General features: G+C 40.2%; 2 protein-coding genes across 21 annotated transcripts in view; one reads left to right on the top strand and one right to left on the bottom strand.

Annotated features, from left to right (window-relative positions):
- Positions 1 to 691, bottom strand: part of APOO (apolipoprotein O) — a 62,199-nt gene extending 61,508 nt beyond the window's left edge. For 7 of the 17 annotated variants that reach the window (XM_077887885.1, XM_077887886.1, XM_077887876.1 and 4 more), the window contains exon 1: positions 352 to 689. In XM_077887885.1, the coding sequence (XP_077744011.1) occupies positions 352 to 360 (9 nt within the window). In that variant the 5' untranslated portion in view covers positions 361 to 689. Of the gene's footprint in view, positions 1 to 351 lie in introns of all 17 variants that reach the window. The other 10 variants (XM_077887872.1, XM_077887873.1, XM_077887879.1 and 7 more) reach the window with 5 other exon arrangements.
- Positions 670 to 26,048, top strand: CXHXorf58 (chromosome X CXorf58 homolog). 4 transcript variants are annotated; one of them, XM_077887870.1, is made up of 10 exons: positions 670 to 878; positions 1,119 to 1,169; positions 4,128 to 4,263; positions 7,325 to 7,424; positions 9,682 to 9,794; positions 10,584 to 10,695; positions 17,260 to 17,391; positions 22,696 to 22,925; positions 25,075 to 25,237; positions 25,788 to 26,048. In XM_077887870.1, the coding sequence occupies exons 3-10, from the start codon at positions 4,148 to 4,150 to the stop codon at positions 25,962 to 25,964; spliced, it is 1,143 nt and encodes a 380-aa protein (XP_077743996.1). In that variant the 5' UTR covers positions 670 to 878; positions 1,119 to 1,169; positions 4,128 to 4,147; the 3' UTR covers positions 25,965 to 26,048. The 4 variants fall into 4 exon arrangements, with proteins under 4 accessions (XP_077743996.1, XP_077743997.1, XP_077743995.1 ...); XM_077887871.1 differs by having other exon boundaries at positions 1,119 to 1,173; XM_077887869.1 differs by lacking the exon at positions 1,119 to 1,169.
- The last annotated feature ends 366 nt before the right edge of the window (positions 26,049 to 26,414 follow it).

Here is a 26,414-nt window from a genome sequence, read left to right as displayed (position 1 = left end):
TGCCCTGAGCTGGCCTCTCCTTACCCACGAACCCAACAGGGCACCATTGGACGGTGGGGTGGGTGACTACTTTGGGGGGTACTTTAACTTTTCAAAGTGTTTTATTCAAGAGAGTAAGACCCAAAGGACCCACCCACCTACCCATCACGGGTCTCACGCCTCCGCCCGCCAACCTCTAGCTCCCCGCGGACTAGTGAATGGACCATGAGGTTGGGACGCAGCCGCCCCGGAGGCGTGAAAAGCCTTGGGGCAAACTGGGCCTGCCCTCGGAAAAGCCCACGAGAGCGCAGCCAGGGCTCCGCGAGGCCGGGAGGGGGCGATGACAGCTGTGACCCGGCTCCACGCTCTCACCTTGAACATGTTGCTGGCAGAGGTGGCTCCGGCGGGGTCACCCCGGCCCCGGCCCCGCCCACTACGGAGAGGCGGCTACGGCGGCCGAGTAGGGCCCTGATTCCTCTGTCCGCTAGTGGGCCGCGGGGCGGGTGACTGCCGTACAGCCAATTCGATCCCGCGAAGGATTAGCTCGGAAGCCTGGTCTCGGAGCGGCGTCGCTGAGCTGTAGCGCGTAGCTCCTCAGGCCTCGAGCGAACGCAAGCCCCGCCTCCCGGAGGCTCCTCCCCTGCGGCGGTCGTTGCTAGGCGGCAGGAAAGCGCCAGCTCAGTGTGGGCGGCCCGCGGGGGCGCCGGGAGGGAGGTGCCGGGCGTCGCGCCGCGCTGGGAATCGGCCTTCGCTGCCGCGATTGGGCGCCCAGAGGCGTGGGCTGGGAATCCTGTGCGCCGAGGCCGCCGGGCGGGGGCGCTCGGCTGGTCTCGGGCGGCTTTGAAAGTCTCACAGCCGGAAGCAGCCGACCCCTGGGGCCTGGAATTATCTCACAAAAGGTTTTCAGATTTTTTTTTTTACTGTAGGCTGGAAGTTCCTAAGGTTTTGAATTTAATCTAATTCGCCATGTCCTTTAGTCTCGAAAGGCCCTGGGGTTTTTTTTTCCCTTTAAAATACTTAAACATATGCCCCTCTCTGGGAATCAGATGTCCCTTAATGCTACTAGAAAAGGCAATAATGAGAATAATTATCTAATTAACAAGAATACCAAACACTAACGGTGCTTACTATATGCTCAGCTCTGATCTAAACTCGTTACACATACTCATCTAATCTTTCCGACAACCCAGGTAGGTGAGTACGATTATTATTTTTAATATAGTAGAAGACGAAACCGAGGCACAGAGAACTAATTTGTACAAGACCACATGGAAAAAGTGGGAAGCCTGTGATCTCGCCTAAATAATTGTTATACTGGGATCCCTGGGTGGCGCAGCGGTTTAGCGCCTGCCTTTGGCCCAGGGCGTGATCCTGGAGGCCCGGGATCGAATCCCACGTCGGGCTCCCGGTGCATGGAGCCTGCTTCTCCCTCTGCCTATGTCTCTGCCTCTCTCTCTCTCTCTCTCTCTCTCTCTCTCTCTCTCTCTCTCTCTGTGACTATCATAAATTTAAAAAAAAATTGTTATACTGTCTCATAATGGGGGTGTGTTTCAAATTTCAATCTGTATTACACGTCCTCACCCCATAGAAAGTGTAAATTCATCCAGGCGAGCATCCGCAAGATTGTGGGGGCTTGTGTGGGGCCGTGTCTCTGCCCTCCAGCCAAAGACCACTGGGAACACATCTGTAGTTGAACAAGTTGGGTTTATTATGTTTCGTTGCTGCGAGGAAAACACGCAACTTGGCACAGCGGGGCATCTCAGTGAGTGCGTGCTAGATTTATTACAAGATGTGGGCTGATTTGCCTGGGGTGGCGCAGTGTTAAGGATCCAATTGTCCATCTCAGCTCCGGTCTTGATCTCAGTGTCTTGAGTTCAAGACCCACCTTGGGCTCCACGGTGGCCTTGGCCTTGCAGCCTACTTAAGAAAAAAGATTTGGGCGAAGCCTCAGCAGCTCAGGGGCTGAGCGTCTGCCTAGGGCTCAGGGCGTGATCCCGCGGTCCTGGGATTGAGTCCCGCATCCGGCTCCTCACAGGGAGCCAGCCTCTCCCTCTGCCTGTGTCTCTGTGTGTCTCTCATGAAAAAATAATATCTTAAAAAGAAAATTAATAAGAAAAAAGATTTGGGCTTTGATTGGGTGATTTGGGGGCAAATTCAAAGAAGCCAGGCTTTGCTCTAGATTGGGTGTTGTTAGGAAGCCAGGATAGCACCAAAGCCCAGCTGTAAGTGCCAGGCCAACTCCCAGATGTTAAGGGCTGCTTTTTCTCTTTCTCGGGAGAATCATATGTGCCAAGCCATCCCCATTCCTATACCCAAGGACAAATACTGAGAAGACTCTGAAGGCTCTGCATTTGTAATGGAATGTCACGTGTATAAAAGTGTGAAGTATAGTGATAAATTAGGGCAGGAGTTCTTAAATATTTTTTTCCCAAGATTTATTTATTTGAAAGAGAAAGAAAGCAGGGGGAGGTGCAGAAGGAGAAAAGTTTCAAGCATACTCCTGGCTGAGCATGGATTGTAGTGGGGCTTGATCCCAAGACCAATGAGATCATGACCTGAGCCAAAAGCAAGAGTTGAATGCTCAACCTGACTGAGCCACCCAGGCACCCCAGGGCAGGAATTCTTGATTCAAGCAGTATATGAACTTAGATGGGGAAAGAAATTACAACTTTATTTGCGCTCATCTCTAACTGAACTTCAGCATTTCTTTCAATTTTAGTGTAGGCAATAAAGCACAGAAGTATCAGCAGTATCTGGGACTTTGTCATCGGTAGAAAGCACAGATATTTTCATACAATGTTACACTCATGGCAGATTTCTTGACATACCATTTCTGCTCATTACCAATTCACAAATACAGGAGTTATTAGAGCTCTCATTTTATTTAATGCATAAAGAGGATAGGTTCCTATAATTTTGTTTTTGGAAGTATTTTGCAGTGATTTCAATATAGAGTCCTTTGTGATCCTATGTGTTTTATGTTATGCATTTAAAAAACGTAATTCTTGGTAGTCGTCCATAAGAGTCCATCCATAGAAGTCCACAACACCAAAAGAAAATTAAGAGCCCCCGCTTTAGTAGAAGAGAATAAGCAGTGAGTAAGAATTTGGGAACCGCATCCAAATCAGAGTAAGGCATCAAAAGATAGAAAACCAAAGATAGAATCAGTTCATTTAGTACACACCCTTTTAACTTTACCACAAGGGGAATTGAGCTACCAAAAGGTTAAGGAACTTGCCTTAAGTCCCACAGCTATTCCATGATAAAACTAGGACAGAAATTTCTTAGACAAGCATGTAAAAATTCTCCATTCTCACTAGACATGGAGGATTCCATAGTTAGCAAGATGTTTCTGGCCCTCAATGAGCCTTGTTGGGGTGACAGCCAAGAAAACAGATTATGGCATAATATGAGAAGTACTGTAAAAGAAAAACATGTACAGTATTATGGGACCTTGGAGATAGGGTGAACAGTTGTATGAAAAAGAAGATGGAAAACATCAGAGAAGAGACATCAATTAGCTGGGGTCTTGAAAGGTAAATTGATGTTTGCTGGCGGTAGGAAAGAAGAAAGAGAAGAGAGAAGAAATGGTGCGTCAATGGCACAGAGTTGAAAAACATTAATTTTGCTGAGAAGTTCTTGTTCTCACAGAGTCTAGAAGATGAATGCTGGTGAAAGTTGGTATTTTGATATTTGAAAGAGTAGACCGTAGATGGAGAAAAGTCTAGAACACCATTCTAAGGAGTCTGGACTTCAATGTGGAGGAAATGAAGTGTCCCTGAAAGACTTTAAGCTGGGAAGTAAGAAGGCTGGATTATTGCTCTACAGAATTAACTCCAGCTGCAATGTGGAGGAGGGCCAGAAGGACACAGACTAGAGACTGAGGGACCAGTTAGAAGACTATGGATAGATGCACTTGTCTTTTCCACATCCCTCAGAATATTTTTAGTACCTAAAACATGTAAACTGAAAAAAAATAAAAAATAAAAATAAAGCATGTAAACTGTAAGCAACATTAAGACATCCATGGTGCCTTCCTTTGTAAAGGATTCTGGAAATAGCCCAACAATCATATAGCACTTGAGCCTTGTCCAAACGGTGCAGTAATGTAGACTATGACCTCAAATGCTGAATCTATGTACTTTCAGAATACTTCATCATAAGGAAAATGAAGCACTCCTCAAAGGTGTCAGTTAGTGGTGTTCCAAAATCAGATAATCCACGCTCAGGAAAAGACTACAAAATGCATTTGTCAAATATTGGAAAGAGAAAAGCAGTACAACAGTAAGTAGCCATCTTTCAACCTTTATCATTTTCCACAACTGGTCAGTTTCCATACCGTATTTGCCCAGCTAACATCAAACACTTCTTGTTTTGTAAATTAGAGGGCTTTTTGTGTGTTTTAAAATTACTTTTGGGAAAAAAAATAAATAAATAAAATTACTTTTGAATTGAATAGTAATTATTATAATTAGTTTTTCATAATTTGCAAAGCATGTTAACACACATTTCTTTGATCCTGACAACTCTGTGAAGCAGTCTTATTACATTTTATAAGTGAGGAAGCAGCAACTGGGAGAAGGTAAGTGATTTGCATAAGGTTAAACAGCTAATAAATGGCATCATCTAGGAGTTAAAGCTTTGTTTCTGTAAGTCAAGCCTTTTCTTTTTGTTTGTTCTATCTGTTAAATAGGACTTATTTTTTAAATTATATTCAAGTAATTAACATGTAATATGTTATTGGTTTCAGGGGTAGAGGTCAATGATTCATCAGTCTTATATAATGCCCAGTGCTCGGTAATATAGACTATGCCCTCCTTAATGTCCATCACCCAGTTACCCTGTCCCCCACTTCTCTCCAGCTATCCTCAGTTTGTTCCCTATGGTTAAGAATTTCTTATTGGTTGTTTCCCACTCTGATTTCATCTTGTTTTATTTTTTCCTCTCTTCCCCTATAATCCTCTGTTTTGTTTCTTAAATTTTACATATGAGTGAAATCATATGATAACTATTTTTCTCTGATTGAGTTATTTCACTTAGCATCATACCCTCTAGTTCCATCCACATTGTTACAAATGGCAAGATTTTGGTTTTTTTTTTGATGGCTGAATAGTAGTCCATTGTGTGTGTGTGTGTGTGTGTGTGTACATCTTCGTTATCTATTCATCTGTTGATGGACTTCTGGGCTCTTTCCATAGTTTGGCTATTGTGGACATTGCTGCTATAAACACTGGGGTATGGGTGCCCCTTCAGATCACTACATTTGTATCTTTGGAACAAATGCCCAGCAGGGCATTTGGTGGGTCATGGGGTAGCTCTATTTTCAACTTTTTAAGGAGCCTCCATACTCTTTTCCAGAGTGACTACACCAGCTTGCATTCTCGCCAACGGTGTAAGAGGGTTCCCCTTTCTCTGCATCCTTGCCAACATCTGTCATTTCCTGACTTGTTTATTTTAGACATTCTGACAGGTGTGAGATGGTATTCCATTGTAGTTTTGATACCTATTTCCCTGATGGTAAGTGATGTGGAGCATATTTTTCATGTGCCTGTTGGCCATTTGTATGTCTTCTTTGGAGAAATATCTTTTCATGTCTTCTGCCCATTTCTTGATTGGATTACTTGTTTTTTGGTTGTTGAGTTTGATAAATTCATTATAGATTTTGGATACTAGCCCTTTATCTTATAAGACATTTGCAGATATCTTCTCCCATTCTGTCAGTTGTCTTTTGGTTTTGTTGACTATTTCTGTCGCTGTTCAAAAGCTTTTTATCTTGATGAAGTCCCAATAGGTCATTTTTGCCTTTATTTCCCTTGGTCTTTGGAGACATGTCTGGCAAGAAGTTCCTGTGGCCGAGGTCACAGAGGTTGCTGCCTGTTCTCCTCTAGGACTTTTTAAATTTTTTATTTATTTATTCATGAGAGACACACAGAGAGAGGCAGAGACACGGACAGAGGGAGAAGCAGGCTCCATGCAGGAAGCCTGATGTGGGACTCAATCCCGGGACTCTAGGATCATGCCCTGAGCTGAAGGCAGATGCTCAACCACTGAGCCACCAAGGCATCCCTCCTCTAGGATTTTGATGGATTCCTGTCTCACATTTAGGTGTTTCATCCATTTTGAGTCTATTTTTTTGTGTATTGTTTATGGAAATGGTCCAGTTTCATTCTTCTGCACTTGGCTGTCCAATTTTCCCAACACCATTTGTTGAAGAGATTGTCATTTTTTTTCCATTGGAAAAAATACTCTGTCAAAGATTAGTGACCACAGAATTGAGAGTCCATTTTTGGGTTCTCTGTTCCATTGATCTATGTGTCTATCTTGGGCCAGTACCATACTGTCTCGATGATTACAGCTTTGTGATATCGCTTGAAGTCTGGAATTGTGATGCCACCAGTTTTGGTTTTCTTTTTCAACATTCCTCTGGCTATTTGGGGTCCTTTCTGGTTCTGTACAAATTTTAGGAGTATTTGTTCCAGCTCTGTGAAAAAAGTTGATGATATTTTGAAAGGGATTGCATTGAATGTATAGTTTGCTCTAGGTGGCATAGGCATTTTAATGATATTTTTCTTCCAATCCATGAGCATGGAATGTTTTTCCATTTCTTTGTGTCTTCCTCAATTTCTTTCATGAGTGTTCTATAGTTTTCAGAATACAGATCCTTTAGTCAGACCGTTTCTACTCTACATCTTACAGTCTGCATTTTGCCAGCCAATGGTGACATTATACAGGAGTATCTTTCTTCACATGTAGCTTTGTGAGGGGTAAGGATGGGATTGGGGGGTTTTGGAGAGAGTATCCCTACAATCTGCTGAGATGTGAGCAAAAGTAAAATGATTCTCTGACCTGACTGGAATGAGCCTGGTTCAAGCCAAGATCAGAGAAGGGGGTTTCTTTTTTACGGCCTGGTTGTCTGTTCCCAGAAAAGAATTGGACCTACTGTAACTTTGAGTATTCTATGTTCTATTTTTATAGCACTTGGACTAGTTGGACAGTGTTTTTAAGAACTAACTATAATGAAATCATTTTAGGTCATGGATGTTTTTAGAAAGCAAATTTGTCTCTTCCTACATTTTTAGTTATAATATATATGCCTTTTGCTGATAAAGTTTTAGCTGGGACTTTTTTTATCTCAAGGGAAGATTCTCAAATATCTTATATCCTCATTCTGACTAGATTCTGCAAATGACCAGTTCCAATTACCACATCCAAATGTTCCTTATCAGATCAGTCTTAGGGTGGAGAATGGGAGGGTGCAGGGGGAAGAAGCATAAATTGAGTTCCCCAAGATTTTAGGAAAATGAAAACTACTTCACTAATCTTAATCTCTTGTTTTTCTTCTCAGAACTAATAGAGCTATTTCAGCTCGAAGGATACAGAGAGCTTGGTTATCTCATGTGAACAAAAGAATATTTAAACTCCTAAAGCACACAGTTTGTGCAGCGGTATGTATTTTGCTTTTTGTTTTCTCTGACACATCTAATTACTTATCAGCTAAAAGGTCTGTTAAGTAAAGATAAAGTATGTAACCTTTTAAAAATCTCTTCTATATGAATATGCATGGGATTCTGAGATTGCTCCTTTGTTTATCCCTAAATGAATATTTCTGGATTTATTTGTAAATAATGTGGGTGACTGTTATTTCCTTTTCTGAAACTAAAATGATGTTTTTAAAAAAATCAATTTCTTATTTGAAGATGTGGGACACTGATCTTCCAACCAGAAAAATCTCTGAATTAAGTGCCCTTACCTTCCACCCAGCAATTTTACTTCTAAGAATCCATTCTACAATATATGTACAACTTCATTGCAGTATTGTCTGTAACAGCAAAGAAAGTAAACCATAAAATGTCCACCAATGGGATGCTGGTTAAATAAGTATTTATACTTATTTATAAGTATAAATGGTGCTTTCATAGTGTTTAACCTTGCAGCCTTATATGTGACTCTGCAATATAAAGATAGCTAAGATATCTCATTAAGGAAAGAAGCAAATATAGAATAGTATGAATAATATGGTCCTATTTAAGCAAAAACAAAAACCTCCAAAGGTGCATATCCCCTCACCCCTCTGAAAAACAACTCTGGCAATGCTAATAGAGTATATAAAGCTTTCCTTCGTATAGTACCAAGTATTCTAATAAAATTACCCATGATTACAATAGTTTATAATTAGTAATAGCCACATTAAGGGAATTTTAGCAGCTCTGAAAAAAATCATGAAGTCTGAGCAGTTTATACACTTCTTCACCATCTGACCCACAGATGCATTTCTGATGCCAGTAAAAGCGGAATACCTCAGAGAAAACCCGCTCAGTAAAGAGGTGACATTTCAGGTCCATTACCCATTGTCTTCACATATGGAACTTGCATTTAATTATCATAATACTGATTTTGTTATAACTTTAGATGTTTATAGTAACAGAAAGAAGGAAATTAATTCTTTTTAAAAAATCTGTTATCCTAACACTTTAAATTCCTACCTGACATTAATAATGCTTTGTCATTTTAAAAGCCCTTTGGTGTACATTTTTATGTGATTGTCATTGACATAGAGGTTGGCAGGGTCATGTTGGGGTGGAGTGGGGGCTTTATTTTTTTAACTTGCAAACACTATTTATTTATTTATTTATTTATTTATTTATTTATTTATTATTGGTGTTCAATTTGCCAACATATAGAATAACACCCAATGCTCATCCCATCAAGTGCCCCCCTCAGTGCCTGTTACCCAGTCATCCCCACCCCCCGCCCACCTCCCTTTCCACCACCCCTTGTTCGTTTCCCAGAGTTAGGAGTCTCTCATGTTCTGTCTCCCTCTCTGATATTTCCCACTCATTTTTTCTCCTTTCAAGTGGGGGCTTTAGAGTCAAATAAATCTCTATTTGTATCTTGGCTTGCCCATGTACTACCTGTATGCCTTTGAATAAGTTACAGACACTCCCAGAGTCTCAGCCTGCTCATTGGAAAGATGGGAATGATAATATTTGAATAATACTGCTGAGTTATAAGGATTAAATGAAGTTATGTATATAAGGCATGTAACAGAATATGCGGTATATAAAAGGTGCTTAAAAACTAGTAGCATTACTATTACCATCCTCATTTTACAGTTATTTTTTTTAGATTTTATTTATTTATTCATGAGAGACACACAGAGATAGGCACAGACACAGGCAGAGGGAGAAGCAGGCTCCATGCAGGGAGCCCGACGTGGGACTCAATCCGGGGTCTCCGGGATCACACCCTAGGCCAAAGGTGGCGTTAAACCCCTGAGCCACCCAGGCTGCCCATTTTACAGTTATTTATTCAATATCAAATACTTGCTAAACCTGCTGTGTTCCAAGGACTGTACTAGATGCTAGGAGTATGGTAAGGAAGAAAGACATGATCAGTACTTTCATGCCACTTACAGTCTAGTAGAAGACACAGATTAATTCATAGTTAGTTATAATACGTGGTGAAAAGTGTTGTCATAAGGAAAGACCTGTGCCTGGGATGTCAAGGAGGGACACCCACTCAAGCTTGAAGGCTAGAAGGATAAAGTAATTGATTCAAGATTACACAGGTACTAAATGGAGGAGCCCAGACCAGAACCCAGGTCTTCAGAACTCCAAGCCTGGTGCACTGTTCACTTTACCATGCCACCTCTGTTATTCTCAGTAAGTTACACCTGGACAGAGTACCATTTTCCATTTATAGCATCATCATCTATTTCAGGAATATTGTGTGACACGTGAAATACTGAAGAAAGTGAGCCCCTTAGAGGCTGAGCTTGTGAAAGATCCTAGCATGAAGTATAAAGTTAGATTCAGGTAATATTTCTATACTGGTTTATTTCAAGAAGCACTTAGTTAAAATGAAAAAAACCTTATAAATGTATTTTCTTTTTTTGAAAGATTTTATTTATTCATGCGAGACACACAGAGAGCGGCAGAGACATAGGCAGAGGGAGAAGCAGGCTCCCTATGAGGAGCCCAGTGTGAGACTCGATCCCAGGATCCTGGGATCACAACCCGAACTGAAGGCAGACGTTCAACCACTGAGCTACCCACATGCCCCTAGAAATGTATTTTCTTAAGTCCTCATAAATTCTCAGGGTTGTTCTTAAATTTACATTTATTATGTGAGGAAACTGAGGTATGACTCTTGGGCTAAAAGTTGGCTTGAGAGTGGCTCATCTCCCATGATGTGTCCAGTCTGACACGTGAATGAGAATAGTTTTGAGCACACACACCCCAATGTGGCTCTTTCATCTCTGTAATCGATTTCATTACCCATTCTTTTTTTTTTTTCTTAAAGATTTTATTTATTTATTCGTGAGAGACACAGAGAGGCAGAGACATAGGCAGAGGGAGAAGCAGGCTCCTCGCAGGGAGCCTAATGTGGCCCTCCATCCCAGACCCTGGGATCACGCCCTGACCCGAAGGCAGACACTCAACTGCTGAGCCACCCAGGCATCCCTTCGTTACCCATTCTTTCTGTGCTCTGGCATAGACTTTACCCTGCAAGCAGGAAACTATGAGAATAATCTTAAGTAGAGGAGGAAGGTAACTAAGCCCTAACCCTGATGCCAAACAACTAATTTTTGGTCTTTATTTCAGATTCAGTGGTGAAACGTTTCCACCTTTCATCGTATTTAAAATTTTTCTGCATACTGAAGGCCATGGTAACAAGTATTTCAACGGAAAAAATTTATTAAAGCCATCAAGTGAGGTGATGTTTCATGATGTACACTTTATGTTACTTTATTTTTTAAAGATTTTTGTTTATTTATGAAAGAGGGAGACAGAGATAGAGCATGAGTGGGGAGGAGAGGGAGAAGCAGGCTCCTCTCCCCAGGATCATGACCTAAGCCAAAGGCAGACGCTTAACTGACTGAGCCACCCAGGCACCTCCATTTTATATTACTTTAGCTTCTTAATATCTGCATGGTATCTGAATTGCATTCGAAGTATACAGACTAAGTGATTTCACCATTGCACATCCCAGCAGCCAGGTAGCATTTTTTTTTAATCTCATGTTTCAGGGTGTCTCTGTTTATTAGCTAAAAAATATTTGGAATGAATTACTGATAGAGGCCCTAAAAAATACTGATCAGTTTTCTTTGTATTAAAATTTTGGTTTAAAAAAATAAAAATAAAAATAAAAATAAATAAAATAAAATGTTGGTTTGTGGGACGCCTGGGTGGCTCAGCGGTTGAGTGTCTGCCTTCAGCTCAGGGCATGATCCCGGGATCCAGGATCGAGTCCCACATCAAGCTCCCTGCGAGGGAGGGGCCTGCTTCTCCCTCTGCCTGTGTCTCTGCCTCTCTCTCTCTCTCTCTGTCTCTCATGAATAAATAAATAAATCCTTAAAAAATAATAAAATAAAATTTTGGTTTGTTCATGAGAGACTCTTTTTTTGGTATATTTTTTTATTGGAGTTCGATTTGCCAACATATAGTATAATACCCAGTGCTCATCCCATCAAGTGCCCCCCTCAGTGCCCGTCACCCAGTCACCCCATCCCCCTGCTCACCTCCCCTTCCACTACCCCTTATTCATTTCCCAGAGTTTCTATGGGAAAGAAACTGAGGGTTGCTGGAAGGCAGGTGGGTGGGGGGATGAGGTAACTGGGTGACAGGCATTAAAGAGGACACGTGATGTGATGAGCACTGGGTGTTACATGCAACTGATAAATTAGTGAACTCCAAATCTGAAACTAATGATGTTCTATATGTTGGCTAATTTAATTTAAATTAAAAAAAGAAAAAGAAAATTTTGGTTAGTAATGGACTAAAGTGGCCTATTAGGGCTTTTAAATTATGCAGACCATTTGATGCCATTCTATTTGTTTTAATGGTATTTTATCATTGTTTCTTTGATTCTGGTAGCATATTCAGAGAAAAGTGAACTGGACTATTGAAAATGAACTTTTAAAATATTTATCTTTCTTTATATGAGTTCTCATACTTTTAAGTTTCAAGTATATTTACCATAATTGTGTCTGCAGGATAGGAATCACCTGAGAGTATTGTTAAACAATATAGTCTCTGATTCAGTAAATCTGGGATAGGAAATGAGAGTCTGCATTACTAACCGGTTCCCAGGTGTTGCTGCTACTGCTGGTTCTTGGACCCCACGTTTAATAGCAAGGATCTGCAATGCTACTACAGCATAGATTTTGCTCCTTTGGCCCTTATACATGACTATAATTGAGAAAAAATGCATGCATTCTCATTCTCAGCCTTTCATAAATCATACATCAAAGGTTATTTTCCTATAGCCTTCTGGAGATATTTTACTTAAAAAGTATGGCCCATCTGAAGTCATCAGTAATGGTATGTGTTCAGAATAGAAGACCACATAGCCTGGGAGTTTCTGATCAGATCCAGGATGTACAGCATTTATTCTCTGAAGAATGTTAGAAAAGAAAAAGAGACTGCCTTTCTCTGTGTTCTCAGGCAACGTCAGAGAACATTTCATTCAGTTTCAGGATATATCAAATGGACTATGTGTTTTCATATGGAATATGGTGTTGCAGAGTCATTAATATTTGTTCATTTATATAAAATGACTTCACATGGAAAAGTTGATATTTATCTTACATTCAGGGAATAAATTCATGCCACATTTATGTACAGAATAAGCTTATCATACCTATAAAATATCATCAATTGTTGCTTTTCTGAGATTACATGATGAGACTTTTCCAGGAACAGAAATTCTCCTGGGTCTGCTCCCGGTGGCCCCTGCTGTCTGCAGGCTAGAGCAAATGAGAAACTTAGAAGCCGTGACTGGAAAGGACTCTGTGTATATTAAAACTCATTAAAATGCTGCATAATAACTTCAGTTTTTATTTAAATTACAAAGTAACTTGGGAAAAAAGGAAATAGCACAGAGATTTTTTTAAAAAAGGAAACTATGCCTCATGCCTTTCTGTGCTGTGACTTTCACTCGCCTGGGGTTATCACTGTTAATAGTTTACTGTGTATCCTTCATTTTTTTGCCCATAAAAATACACAAACATGTTTTTAAAAAATTTTTGTTTTTATTATGAAAATGTAATAGCACTAGTTTGAGTATTTCACTAAACATTCTGAGAGGATTTAAATGATCAGAACATGAAAGAACAGTTTAGGATTCCTTTTTGAGCTACATAACAAACTCTGGTAACACCTGGATTCATGGTTGATAGAAAACCTATAGAATTATTCTTACTATAAGTTTACGCCAGTCCTTTGAATAGAAATTGTGTGTTTAGCAAGACAATCCAACTTTCCTAAGTTCATTTCTTTCTTTCTGTTTATTTATTTTATTTATTTTTAAAGATGTTATTTATTTATTCATGAGAGACACACAGAGAGGAAGGCAGAGACAGGCAGAGGGAGAAGCAGGCACCATGCAGGGAGCCTAACGTGGAACTCGATCCCAGGACTCTGGGATCAAGCCCTGAGCCAAAGGCAGATGCTTAACCGCTGAGCCACCCAGGTGTCCCTCTTTCTTTTTTTTTAAAGATTTATTTTTTAAAAGTAATCTCTATACCCATCTTGGGGCTTGAACCCACAACTCCAAGATCAAGAGTTTCACACTCTACCAACTGAGCCAGCCAGGCACCCCCCCACTTATTTCTTAGTATGAAATAAATAAGTCAGTTTTAGTTCAGACATATAATCTAAGTTCACTTATGAAGAAGGGGAGTTTCACAGTTTTGTTGTTGTTCAGTCTTTTCCCTGGTACTTATTTCCATTTCTAGTTTCATTTTCTTATCATTTCCCAGTAGCATTTCTCATGTGTTCACACTTCGCACGTGCATGTGCGCGGACACACACACACATACACAAAGTGAAAACAAGTGAAAAGATATAGAATAGCCTAAGCCATTTTTGAGAAGAACAAAGATTTACATTAACTGATTTCAAGACCTAAAAAGCTGCAATGATCCCACAGTGTTGTGATGGCCTAAAGACAGACATGTAAATCAATGAGATAGAATAGAGAATTCAGAAATACACCCACTCATAGATGATCCATTGATTTTCATCAAATGTGCCAAGTCAGTTCAAATGGTGCTCGAACAATTGGATAGACATGTGTACAAAAGAGAGATCTCATTTCAGTTACCTACTTCGATGATCTATTTTCAGAGCAATGCTTATTTACAGAGGGTTGTCACTATAGTTCATCCTCCAACTATATTTAGAATATTCTAAAGCCTTGCTACTCAAGAGTGTGGTCTACAGACCCACAGCACTGGCATTCCCTGGAACTTACTAGAAATGCAGACTATCAAGCCCCTCCCCAGACCCACTGAATGAGCATCTGCATTTTAACAATCCCCCCAGGGATCCCTGGGTGGCGCACGGTTTGGCGCCTGCCTTTGGCCCAGGGCGCAATCCTGGAGACCCGGGATCCAATCCCACGTCAGGCTCCCGGTGCATGGAGCCTGCTTCTCCCTCTGCCTATGTCTCTGTCTCTCTCTCTCTCTCTGTATGACTATCATAAATAAATAATAATAATAATAAAACAATCCCCCCAGATGATCCTAGGCACAAACTAGTTTGACAAGCACTGTCTTACAGGTGCCCCCCCCCACACACACACACACAGCGTGGCCTAGAATGTCTCTGGGTAATTGACAGTTCTTAAACATGAACATCCAGCAACCATTAGTTTAAATTGAAGATCCCTGTTCTTTTTGAGGATTAGGCATTTATGTAAAAAGAAAAAACACCATTATTAATAATAACTGCCCTCATTGAGCACCATTGAGTCCTGTGTTAAACATTTTGCGTGCATTATCGTTGAATTCTCATAAACTCTAGAATGTAGATTCTGTTATCTTCAGTTTTAAAAGACCAAGTAACTTGCTGAAGGTCTCAAGCTAGAAAGGGAAGGAGCCGATATCAAAACCCAGTGATCCTGACTCCAGAGCCTGTGCTCATAATTAACTACTCCTGAGCCAGCATGCCTGCTAAATACGTTCCCTTATACGGGCTCCTGATAACTCCAGCACAGTCCATGTTATTCCCATTCAGCCTGTGAGGAAGCCGGGACTTGGAGAGGCTTGCCAGGGGCAGAACTGACACTTGAATACTTCTCCATCTATCCACTGCACTGTGCACACTTCGAGGTTGAAACCACACCAGCAGCTGTGCTGGTTTCATTAATTCTGAACTCACGTATAATTGAACTGTTCCAAACCGAGAAACCCTGCTCCTGTGCAGGATACCAGTTCATGCTACCTTCGTGAGAATTTCCAGCTGGGCGGGGAAGTGACTTGAGATAGTCGCTTGACAAGGGCAGGTGTGGATCTAGGCCAGCATGTACCTGTGGGGCCGTGGGGGCTTCTGGGCCACAGTGATGCCAGGTATCAGGGGAAGTGTCAAATTTAGAGTTGCCTGCCTTTGACCTTTTGTTTGAGTCACCCACTAAGAATGGAGCCTGCCTCTTGAATCCTAGTCTGATTGGCTGCTGTCCTGGACTCTTCGCCTCATTTCGGCCCTTCCCTTTCACCTGGTGCTGGGCACTTCTTTCCCATCCCTTCCTACCCAGAAGTACTTTCCTGAAGCTAGCCATACAGCAGATGCCTGAGAAAGAAAGAATGGCCTCCATGCTGGCTATTGGAGGCAAACTTTTTTCAAACCCCTGTCGCAAGTGGGCAGCGAGCCCTCCCCGTGCTGCCCGGCATAGGGATTTTTGGCTGGATCCCGGGATGGGCCTCACACAGCTGAGCCACACAGCTGAGGCAGTGTACAAATAAGGAAACCGGGGCTTGGAGAGGTTGTGGGTGGTGGCTGAGTGGAGTAGAGTGGGGAGGGACTGGCAAGAAATACCCTTACTAAGTAGCTTGAGCTAAAGTAAAATACAGTTATATCTAAAGAAATTCTCAAAGCAGAAATTATACAGCTTTCAGATGTGTTCACTGTATAGTTTATTTGCTTTTACCTTTAGCATCACCATGAGGGTAGTTAATGAGAACCCACGGGAAATTAATTGCAAGAAAGCATAATGGTGACACGTGCCAATACTGTCTTTTCTTTAGATGCGTAGTATGTAAAGAAACTAATGAAACGGAAAACAGAGATGATCTGCCTAAAGGAAGGTTCATCACAGAAACTGTTTCTGTCCCTTCCATGTAGTACATTAGGAATAAAACTACCACCATTTGAATATTCTTTCATTTTCCATGTATGTCCGTGTGCTAAGCTTTGGATTTAGAAAAATAAATAAAAAAGGAATATTCTCAATAACAAAAGTGAAAATTGAAATGGAAACTATATCCTCCAGGCTCATTGTCGTATTGTGTGTTAAGTAAAAAGATTCCAAATTCTGATCTCATCTCAAGCGGCCTCACATCAACATTATAACCTGGAGTTCCCATGTTTTCACAAATACACATTCTGAGATTCAGAGGGAAAGAGAAACTGATCTGGAATCCAAAGATATTTGAATTTTATTCTACGCCAGTCTCCATTCTCATAAGCATATGCTTTGTGGCCAGAAGCATAGATATGTAATATAAATATGTGTTAGAAGAGTCAGCACATACTTATGGGGGGTGGGAACGAGGGTGGGGAGTACTTAAGTCTCTACTCAGTCTATGTATAGCTCTTAGCAAAGGATGGGCGTATGTGGAACGGTATGGTACAGACAGGGCCAGATGAGATTTGGGCCTCCATATTTTCTGGCATTCTTCTACCTCTGCCCTCCCAGGTATTTTCCTTTAGTACAAAATGCCAGCGTTTCGGAGAGAAAAAAAAAATGCTTCACTACTCTTTGGCCACAGAGAATGAAGTCTGAAGGAGAGGAAGGTCTAAGCAATGTGAAACATACATGTTTCCATTTGGGGGTGAGGTATTAACTAGCGCATAAAAGAGAGTTGGCCCAGTAACACCTTTCACTGCAGTTCCTAGGGCAACCTGTTTAATAACCAAGGAAGTTTTCTCTGCCTTGACAGCATGAATGACGCTATAGATTTGTTTTGTTAAGGGAAAAGAATGTTTTTTAAGAGGGGAAAAAACATTTTTAAAACACTGTGGTTCTCTGAGGGTTGGAGACTCAGCTACATTACATTTTAAAACTATGTAGATATGGTTATGGAAACGAATTTTAAATGGTTTAAAAACTCTTATACAATCTTTTCTTTGTAAATACAGTCTTTTTATTGAATAGCAAGCTGCTAGAAGAAAGGAACAGTATTTGATGTGTTTGTCAGAAGAAATATGTAAAGTGTGCACTGATAATTATTGCTATTATACTACTGTTTTAAAAATCTGTTTTCTATTCTCTTTATAGGCAGTGGCAGATGCTTGCAAAATTATGGGGAAAAAGAAGTTTTACCATCAGGTTATGGAAGATGAATGTCTTTTCCAGAAGTTCAAAATAACTGATAAAATAGATATTGTCACCCTGAAAGACTACATGCAAGTAAGGAATTGAGATTTAGATATTAGAAACAACAATTTTTTAAAAAGCTTTCTGTGGGCACCTGAGTGGCTCAGTTGGTTAGGTGCCTGCTTTCAGCTCAGGTCATGATCCCAGGGTGCTGGGATCGAGTCCCACATCGGGCTTCCTGCTCATTGGGGAGCCTGCTTCCCCCTCTGCCCCTTACCCTGCTCGTGCTCTCAAATGAATAAGTAAAATCTTTTAAAATAAATAATCTTTAAAAACTCTTCTGACCTTATCCTCCAAGAGGAAAGGATCATACATTTTTTGCACTATAGAAAAATAAGCATAATATAAAATTTACCATCTTAAATGGTATAATTCAGTGACATTAAGTATATTCACAATGTTGTTCAGACACCACCACTATCTAGTTCCTGAACTTTATCACCCCAAAAGGAAACCTCCCTTGTATTAAGCTGTCACTCCCTGTCCCTCCATCACTCCAGCCCCTATCACTCACTAATCAGCCTCTTGTCTCCCTGAGTTTACCTATTCTGGATAGCTTGTATTCATGGAATCATAAAATATTTGGCTCTTTGCATCTGGAGAATGATAGCTAATGAATGTGGCTTTTCCTTTGGGGTTGATGGAAATGTTTTGGAATTAGATAGTAGTGCTATGTAGAGTTAATTTACTAAATGCACTGAATTGTGTACATTTAAAATGGTTAAAATGGTGAATTTTATATTTTGTGAATTTTATCTTGCTAAAAAGTAAAAAAATCAAGTACGTGTTGCTAAGAGAGTACATGATGGAGATTTGACCTATTGAGAAGGGGTTATTATTATTATTTGGGTGCTTTGTGGTACAAGTGACAGATTATTCCCAACCACAGGAGGCTTAAACAGCAAGGGAATTGTACTGTCCCATGTCTGAAGTCTACAAAGAGGTGGGTCTCAGGCCAGCTAATAATACAGCAGCTCAAGGACATCAGGGTCCTCTACAGTGCTCTTGTCTTCCTCCACATGGTAACAAGATGACTATCACATTCTTAACTTCCTTTAAAGTCAGGAACAAGGGGACTCTTAAGCACCATTTTCCTTTTTATCTCAAGAAGAAATATCTCTGGGGGTGCTTGGCTGGCTCAGTTGGTGAAGCATCCAATTCTTGATCTCAGCTCAGGTCTTGATCTCAGGGTTGTGAGTTCAAGCGCCCCATGTTGGGCTCCATGCTGGACATGGAGCCTACTTAAAAAAAGAAAGAAAGAAAGAAAGAAAGAAAGAAAGAAAGAAAGAAAGAAAGAAAGAAAGGGAAAAATCTTTGCCAGAAGTCCCCAACAGACTTCCCCTCAGATCCCATTGATCAGAATCCTAACCTAATTGCTGATAAAGGAAAATGAGATCATTTTCCACCATTGACTTAGAACCATCATGGTTCATGTGCTGGGGCCCTCCTTCCTAGAACACGTGGCTGCTCCATACTTGAAAAAAAAAATCAGGGCTCTGGAGGCAAGGAAGAAGTGGGAAATGGTTGATGGGCAGGCAATCAACAATGTGTCACAGCCTCAGTCTGGGGCTGAGCAGGTGCTGTGCCCCAGGCAGAGGCTCTGTGGCAGGAGGAACTGCAGGTCTGTGGAGCTGGAGAAGAGAGAGCAGAGGTTTGGGCAGGCAGCCTGGAGGGCTGGCAAGAGAGCATCAGACAGGCCTTTTGACAATAGCAAGGTATTTTTCTTTTTCTTGATCCTGTGTGCAGGTAGAAGCTGGTGCTTCTTAATGTGTTAAGAAATGAGATGATCTAATCTAATGAGTGAAGGGATCTGTCTGGCTGCAGTATAGGGAATGGATTAGAGTACAGCAAGAGCCTTCTCCTAGTTTGGATGTTCCTGCTGTATTTCAGGAGAGACAGTGGTATCTTGGCTGAGGGCTGTGAGGCTGGAGACACAGGAGATAATTAGAAAGTAAAAGCAATGGGCCTTGGTGACAGACAGCAAGGCAGGCTAAGGGGAGGTGTCCGGCATGACTCCTAGGTTCCTGGTTTGCATAATGGATTGGACAGCAGTACTAAGTCAGGAACCTTAAACTAGATACCTGAATAATAATAATAATAATAATAATAATAATAATAATAATAGCAAATGCTGGTGTAGTACCACCTCCTTTTATTCTCACAACTCTAAGAGGTAGGTACTATTATTACTGCCATTTTACAAGTTCTAAAGAAACAATGGATACAAAATTTCTGGATAATAATAATAATAATAATAATAATAATAAATGGCCTTAACTGTCCACTCAGCTAGTTCATTGTGACACATGAAATTAATGCAGTGCCTTGGAGACTCCCAATTCTGTTTTCTTTCCTTTAGAGTCTTAACCTGGAAAATGAGGGAATTCAACCCTCATTTGAAATAATAGAAATAAATAGCACTTTGGGATGCCAACTATCTTTGCAAAGTACGTGGCTCACATACTTGGAGCATATGACTGTGCCAAGGATTGGTGTCTTAGGAAGAAGTCCCCAATAAATATGTTGGGAGAAGCATGGTGATTGCTGACAATCATTTTATCAATTTATTATTTTTTCTTTTTTTATTTTTTTATTTATGATAGGCACAGAGAGAGAGAGAGGCAGAGACACAGGCAGAGGAAGAAGCAGGCTCCATGCACCGGGAGCCTGACGTGGGATTCGATCCCGGGTCTCCAGGATCACGCCCTGGGCCAAAGGCAGGCGCCAAACCGCTGCACCACCCAGGGATCCCATTTTATCAATTTATTGAGCCCCTTATGGATACAAGCACTATTGCTGGCTCTTTTTATGTATAGTATATCTCCTTTAATCTTCAAGTTTGTAGATTATGTGACCCTTTAACAGATGAGAAAAATGGAGTTTAATAAGATTTCTTAAAACTTGGGACACCTGAGTGGCTCAGCAGTTAAAGCATCTGCCTTTGGCTCAGGGCGTGATCCCTGGGTCCTGGGATCGAATCCTGCATCAGGCTCCCTGCATGGAGCCTGCTTCTCCCTCTGCCTCTATCTCTGCTTCTCCCTCTGCCTCTATCTCTGCCTCTCTATCTCTCTGTCTCTCTCATGAATAAATAAATAATTTTTAAAAAAACTTGCCCAAGTCACTTAGCAAAGCACAGAGCAGGTCATTGACAGTTCTGAGATGTTTACTCATTTTACTACTACACTCTGAGCAAGTAAAATATGTAGTCAGTCCTCACTTTGCACAGTAGTGCAGGGTCATGAAAATGTGCAGCAGTACCTCGCTGGCTTGGTTGGTGGAGCATGCCACTCTTGATCTCAGGGTTGTGGGTTCAAGCCTCACAATACATGTAGAGATTGCTTAAAGATAAAATCCTTTAAGAAAATGACCGTGCAGGCAGCCCCGGTGGCCCAGCGGTTTGGCGCCGCCTTCGGCCCGGGGTGTGATCCTGGAGACCCGGGATCGAGTCCCACGTCAGGCTCCCTGCATGGAGCCTTTTTCTCTCCCTTTCTTCTGCCTCTCTCTCTCTGTGTCTGTTATGAATAAATAAAATCTTTTTTAAAAATGACCGTGCAAGCTGAAACCACGCAAATCGAATTTAATAATCAATGGGAAAAATCATGATGTTCCATACCTTTAAAAAAAAAAGCTTGTCAAAACTAAAAACTCTCTGTCTGTTATAAATATATAGGAAAATGAAAAACAAAACATTTACTACATGATAATTTAAAACACTGGAAACGTTGAGGATTAAAAGTGTTTTATTTCCTTGTAAAAACTTTATCAACGATAAATATACTAAAAAACCATTGAACTATATACTTTAAATGGGTGAATTGTATGGGATGTGAATCTCAATAAAACTTTAAAAAAACAGTTTATGAGGAATAGTTTAAACAGCGCTTACCTTCTTAGTCTTCTCATATAACTTAAAATACATAGTAAGCCTCTTTTCTATGCCTTAGTGAATCGCCACACTCCTTTCTTTTTTTTTTTTTTTTTTGCCACACTCCTTTCTAAGTGCAGATTACCTACCAACATTTTATCCTTTGCACTTTAAATGTTATGAAATCTCTCAAAGTTCCTTTAATGTGAAGAGTCTTTTGTCAGCGTCACTTCCTCTGGAACAGCTGCATCCTTTTCGTCACAACCACTTGCCTCATTTATGCCGCTAAGTTCACCTTCACCACTTTCCTTCCTCTTGCTGCCCACCCGCAGTCTCTTGAATGACGGCAATGTCAATATCCCTTATTTCTTCTAACTGCATTTACGTTTAATTTGAATTTCATTTCCAACATTATCACTTTTTTGTTTCTCTGTTGGCCTATTCTTTTGATTATCTTTTTATTTTTTTGGTAAAATGGCACATGTGTTTATTACTGGGAAACAAAGAGGTGACACAACTACATACTTTGCTCTCTGTGTGTGACCTGAATAACAGATCATCAATGGCCAATCACTGACACTTTGGAAGAAGGGACATGATTTGTCACTATTCACTACACATATCTGTTATTTCTGTAGTGATCTATGGACTGTAAAGCTATCAGCAAAGTTTGTACTTCATACAGTTATTGAGTTATACTGCAGAAACTGAAATTTGAGACATGTTGAAGGACTGGGGTCATTCAGTCAAATGGTAGTAATTAAAATCTGTGCATGCCTTAATGATACAAAATAAAGACTGCTTGTGGGGGTGTAGGGATGTGTGTGCATGTGAGAGAGAGAGAGAGAGAGAGAGAGACATACCTTAAATACCTAGCTGATATTCTGTCCCAGCATTGTAGATCCTCTAGCCCTATTCCTGTCTCTTAAATGAACATTTTATAAGGTTGATTATATATATTTGCATTTTAACATTCCTAATTTGTTATTTTAAATTTAAAAATAAATACATAAACGTGGGATTTCTACGAATGCTCCAAATGAAAATAGTGAAATTCACCACTTGATACCAGAGGTGAACTCATTATTTCTTGTGCAAATGTCCTCTTGATCCAAGCATATTATGAACTAGCACTACCAGGTATGCAGGTCATGTATTTGGCATTAAAATGTTTATTCATTAAATTAAAAAATATTTATCATTAAATAAAGATTGAGTGAGTGGGGTACTATGTGTGTGATGCTGTATGACAAGGATCCTGTCTTGTGGTGGGGGCGCTAAGTACACAGAGAGCTAAAACATCAAGTAGTCAGTAATAAGCCATAGAAGAAAGTTGCTGATTAATTTCAGAGATGGGATCAAGGAATACTTTTTGGATGAAGTGACATTGGACATTGGAACCTTGGGAAATGTGTCTTAAAACATTCTGGAGTACCCACAGCCGATCATTCTTACTTGTTTTTTCCATATAGTATTCCAGTCTTCTGGACGAGACCCCTGCATCTTCTGGTGGTAGAAATAACTACTGGCGAAAATTAGACCTCAAAAACATCCCCAGGACAATGATAATATATGACATAGTTGATTATGCAGAGTCTGGAATAATATCAAACCGTCTACAAAAAGAAATGAAGTATCTATTACAGAGACCACAAACAGAAGAGATGCGTCAGCATCAGCTACGGATTGTTTCTGAAGTTAGGTAAAAGTAACAGTTTCCTGGGGTTACAATACTAGAGGTGTTTCTGAAAATGTTCACATTCTGCCAAATAGCTCATGAAAGATAATAATAGGGCATATGGGAAAAATAGGGTTGGGGCAGATTGCTCAAAACGTACACATCTTTGTAAGTAGAGCACTAACCAAAAGGACAATTGGAACCTGGGGAGATAACTCGCACCACCAGACAGGCAGCTCAGGATGGCTAGAGGGGGCCACAGCAAATATTAAAAAACGGACAATAGAGTTGAAATGCAGGCAACTCTTTAATTGGAGCGGGTAGTCAACACAGAGGTAATGCAGATGGAGGTGGAGCCCTGGGCTGGCATGGCTGCCTTTTCAGGGTATGTGAGAGGCAGTGCAACCCGCCAATAACCAGAAAGCAACCCCCCAAGGGTGGGGAGTATGGTGGGGGCAGCAAGGGTGGACTGTGGGGTCAGGGGTGCCTCTGGGGCGAGAGCCCTAGATGCAGGTGCTAATTCTTGTTTTCATAAATACAGCCCAAAGGGCCCCCGTTGCCTATGCGACACAGAGCTGAGGACCTTTTCCTTTTCTGCTGAAGGTTATAATTCTACTCTTGCGATTCTGGCTCCCCTTGCTGAGGACAAATTGCATATAAATTACAGTGACATTATTCTCTTCTTTAGCAATAGCATGTGAGCCAATTCACATTATAGAAGCTCCTGTTGTAGCAAAAGAAACTGTATTATGATCTGAAACAATGCAGACAGAATATGACTGCTCCAATTATATTCCTTTTTTCTTTCCATTACAAGTCTCACCTAGCCCATCTTATTTACAAATGAAGCTTTCTTTCTTAAGAAAAAGAGATAATCAGATTGAAGAGCATCTATTGGTAGTCTATTTCCATGGAGTCATATTTGAAATGAAAAAATACTCCTTCGGTACACAGAGGAGGCACTGGTCTTCTTGTCAGGCAAACACACTGGGTTTTTTTCAGGGCTAGAGATGAGTGGTGCTGACCCAATAATATAATTTAGCCCATATATTTTATGATTGAGGCTATACATTTGCCAGACAGATGGCCTGGTGTAGGGTGCAGTCTGTCATCATGAAATAGATTTTCTCTAACTCATCCATATAGACACTGAATATAGAACTTAACCCTATTACCACCAAGGTCAAATAAATGATGTAATTTTCCCTGCCACCATATATAACCCTAGGCTCCCTGCTATTTGGACTCTTGCTACTGATTATCTAAGAATGAGCCACTTGAAGAGCCAAATTAAGTAGCCAAATTTTAAATCAATTAAAGAGGGAAAAGTACTTTCTTGCAGATTTCTTTGAATGCGGTGTTAGTTTGGGATCTCTCATATCAAATATTTGAATATGAGTAGTTTATTTGAGAGGTGATTCCCAGAATCACTGATGAAAGGGAGACAAGGAAGGGCAGGCAGCCAAAACAGCATGTGTTAGCAAACAGGTTACTTCTGCGGGTGAAGGGAGCTTAATCCCTCCTGGGAATATCCAAGCCATTACAGAACGTGCACCTCAAGTTATCTAGTGGGGGCAAGGAAGTTGGGATATTTATAGGCTGATGTGCATCACTCAGTGGCTAAGGACTGTTTCTGAGGGAAAGTGTTAATTCTCAGGCACTTTCCCAGAGCATGGGCTCTCGTTTCCACAAGAAAGCTGTCATGCCAAGAGAGGCCAATGCTGGCAGTTGGAAGTTGGGCCTATGTACTTTGTGGTGGTAAGGCCTAGGGGACTGTGGGCATGGTACCACCTGTATCTGATCCCAACACTGATAAAGACAGCTTGTTTTTTCAGCCATTATGAAATTTAATACTCTTTTGTGTTACTATGACTACTACATGGTATTTTCCAGGAAAACTGATTTTAAATTGATACCATGTTCTATAATTTTCATCATCATTGTGATCCACATCATCATTTATACACCTTCATAAGTGCCAAATAAAGAGCTATGCCCTATAATTTAAGCAGAAATGATGCCTTTGGCCTAAAAACTTACATACAGTATTGCTCCAAATATAGAGGCCTATGATCTAGTTGCTAGAAGATGCTTTAATAAAATTTGCAACTTGCTTTACATTTAAATGTTATTTTGTGCATTTTTTTCTGTCTACAATTCAAATCTTTTCTAGATGCCCTTCATCCGTTTCAGCTATCAAACCTTTATATCGGCCCTACCAACAGCAGAATCAAATTAAACATCTGGGTCGTCAATCCAAGCAAGCTCTAATGAATGTGGAAAAAATGAAAAAAGCTTATAAGATGGCTAAAGAAAAAAATGCTTCCGTGGGGACTGTAAGTTGAACTCGTACTGAATTCATTGTTTTGGACACTAGTCAAACTGTTAGTAATTCTTCTTCTGTAAGTAGAATTTTCCTAATTTACAAGTTCAAGGCTAAAACACCTTTGGTATATATGTGGATAGTATAAAGCTGTGTTCCTCTTGGTAACACATGTTTTAAAAATTCTTCAACAATATAGCTAATCTGATAAATACCAGCTGTTTTGGCCTCACATCTGTATAAAGTGGCAAACAACAACAGTCATCTCTGTATGATGACACTATTGATTCAGCACATCTCAAATAGTGCTTTTCTCAAAATAAAAGTCATTTCTATCTAGACTTATTTAAAACTATATGCATAAAGTCTGCCTCAGTATATTCCTACATTGTAGGAATATTTACAACTAACATAGCTATGTATTACTTTGTAATTCTTTAAAAATCTATATACGGTATAAATTTTTTGAAATGAGGCTAAGTATAAACAGTCCATATAAAAACAGAAAGTAGTAAAAAACCAAATGTAAAATCCTTTCCTCTTTTATTTATAATTCTACTTAGGAACCACAAACGGACAAACCAGGCACAAAGCAACAACAGTCAATCATCTTCTCTACCCCATCTTTTGACATTGTGAAAGTTGATGAGCTTGTGTCAGATGAGGAATTGAGAAAAGAAGAAAAGGAATTATTTGCCTGGTATCAAGACTTGTATATTAATAGTTCTCCATCATGTTAATATACAGCTAACTGATAGAAAACCAAATTATTTAACAGTCTGTCTTGCTAATATGCATATTAAAGGAAAATGAAATATAAACAAGCCCTCAGAATGCTCTCTTAACCAAATGTGTGACCGATTTTTAAGCCATTTTAGTCTTACCATAAATACTAATATTTTTTACTGACAGAATTTTAATCTGAATAAATTATTTCTACTAGATGCCCTTGAACTAGCTGTATATAGTTTTACTCAAGAAATGATTAGTAAATTAATCCCTGGAACTTTTATTCAATTCTGATTTTCCTTCATTTTTAAAAACATCTGAACAGGCCATGCTTAACATAAATATTAGAATTCACAGAATAAAAGGCTGCTCTTGCATCAGCTTTTTTTTAAACTGGCATGTTGTTTTTACAAAGCACCTTTTGATTGACCTATTCTAAATTATAATACAAATAATAATGA

Source organism: Canis aureus, chromosome X, assembly GCF_053574225.1.
Source record: "Canis aureus isolate CA01 chromosome X, VMU_Caureus_v.1.0, whole genome shotgun sequence".
NCBI lineage: Eukaryota > Metazoa > Chordata > Mammalia > Carnivora > Canidae > Canis > Canis aureus.
The sequence above is the reverse complement of the archived record's forward strand: the minus strand, read 5'-3'. Positions and strand labels throughout refer to the sequence as shown.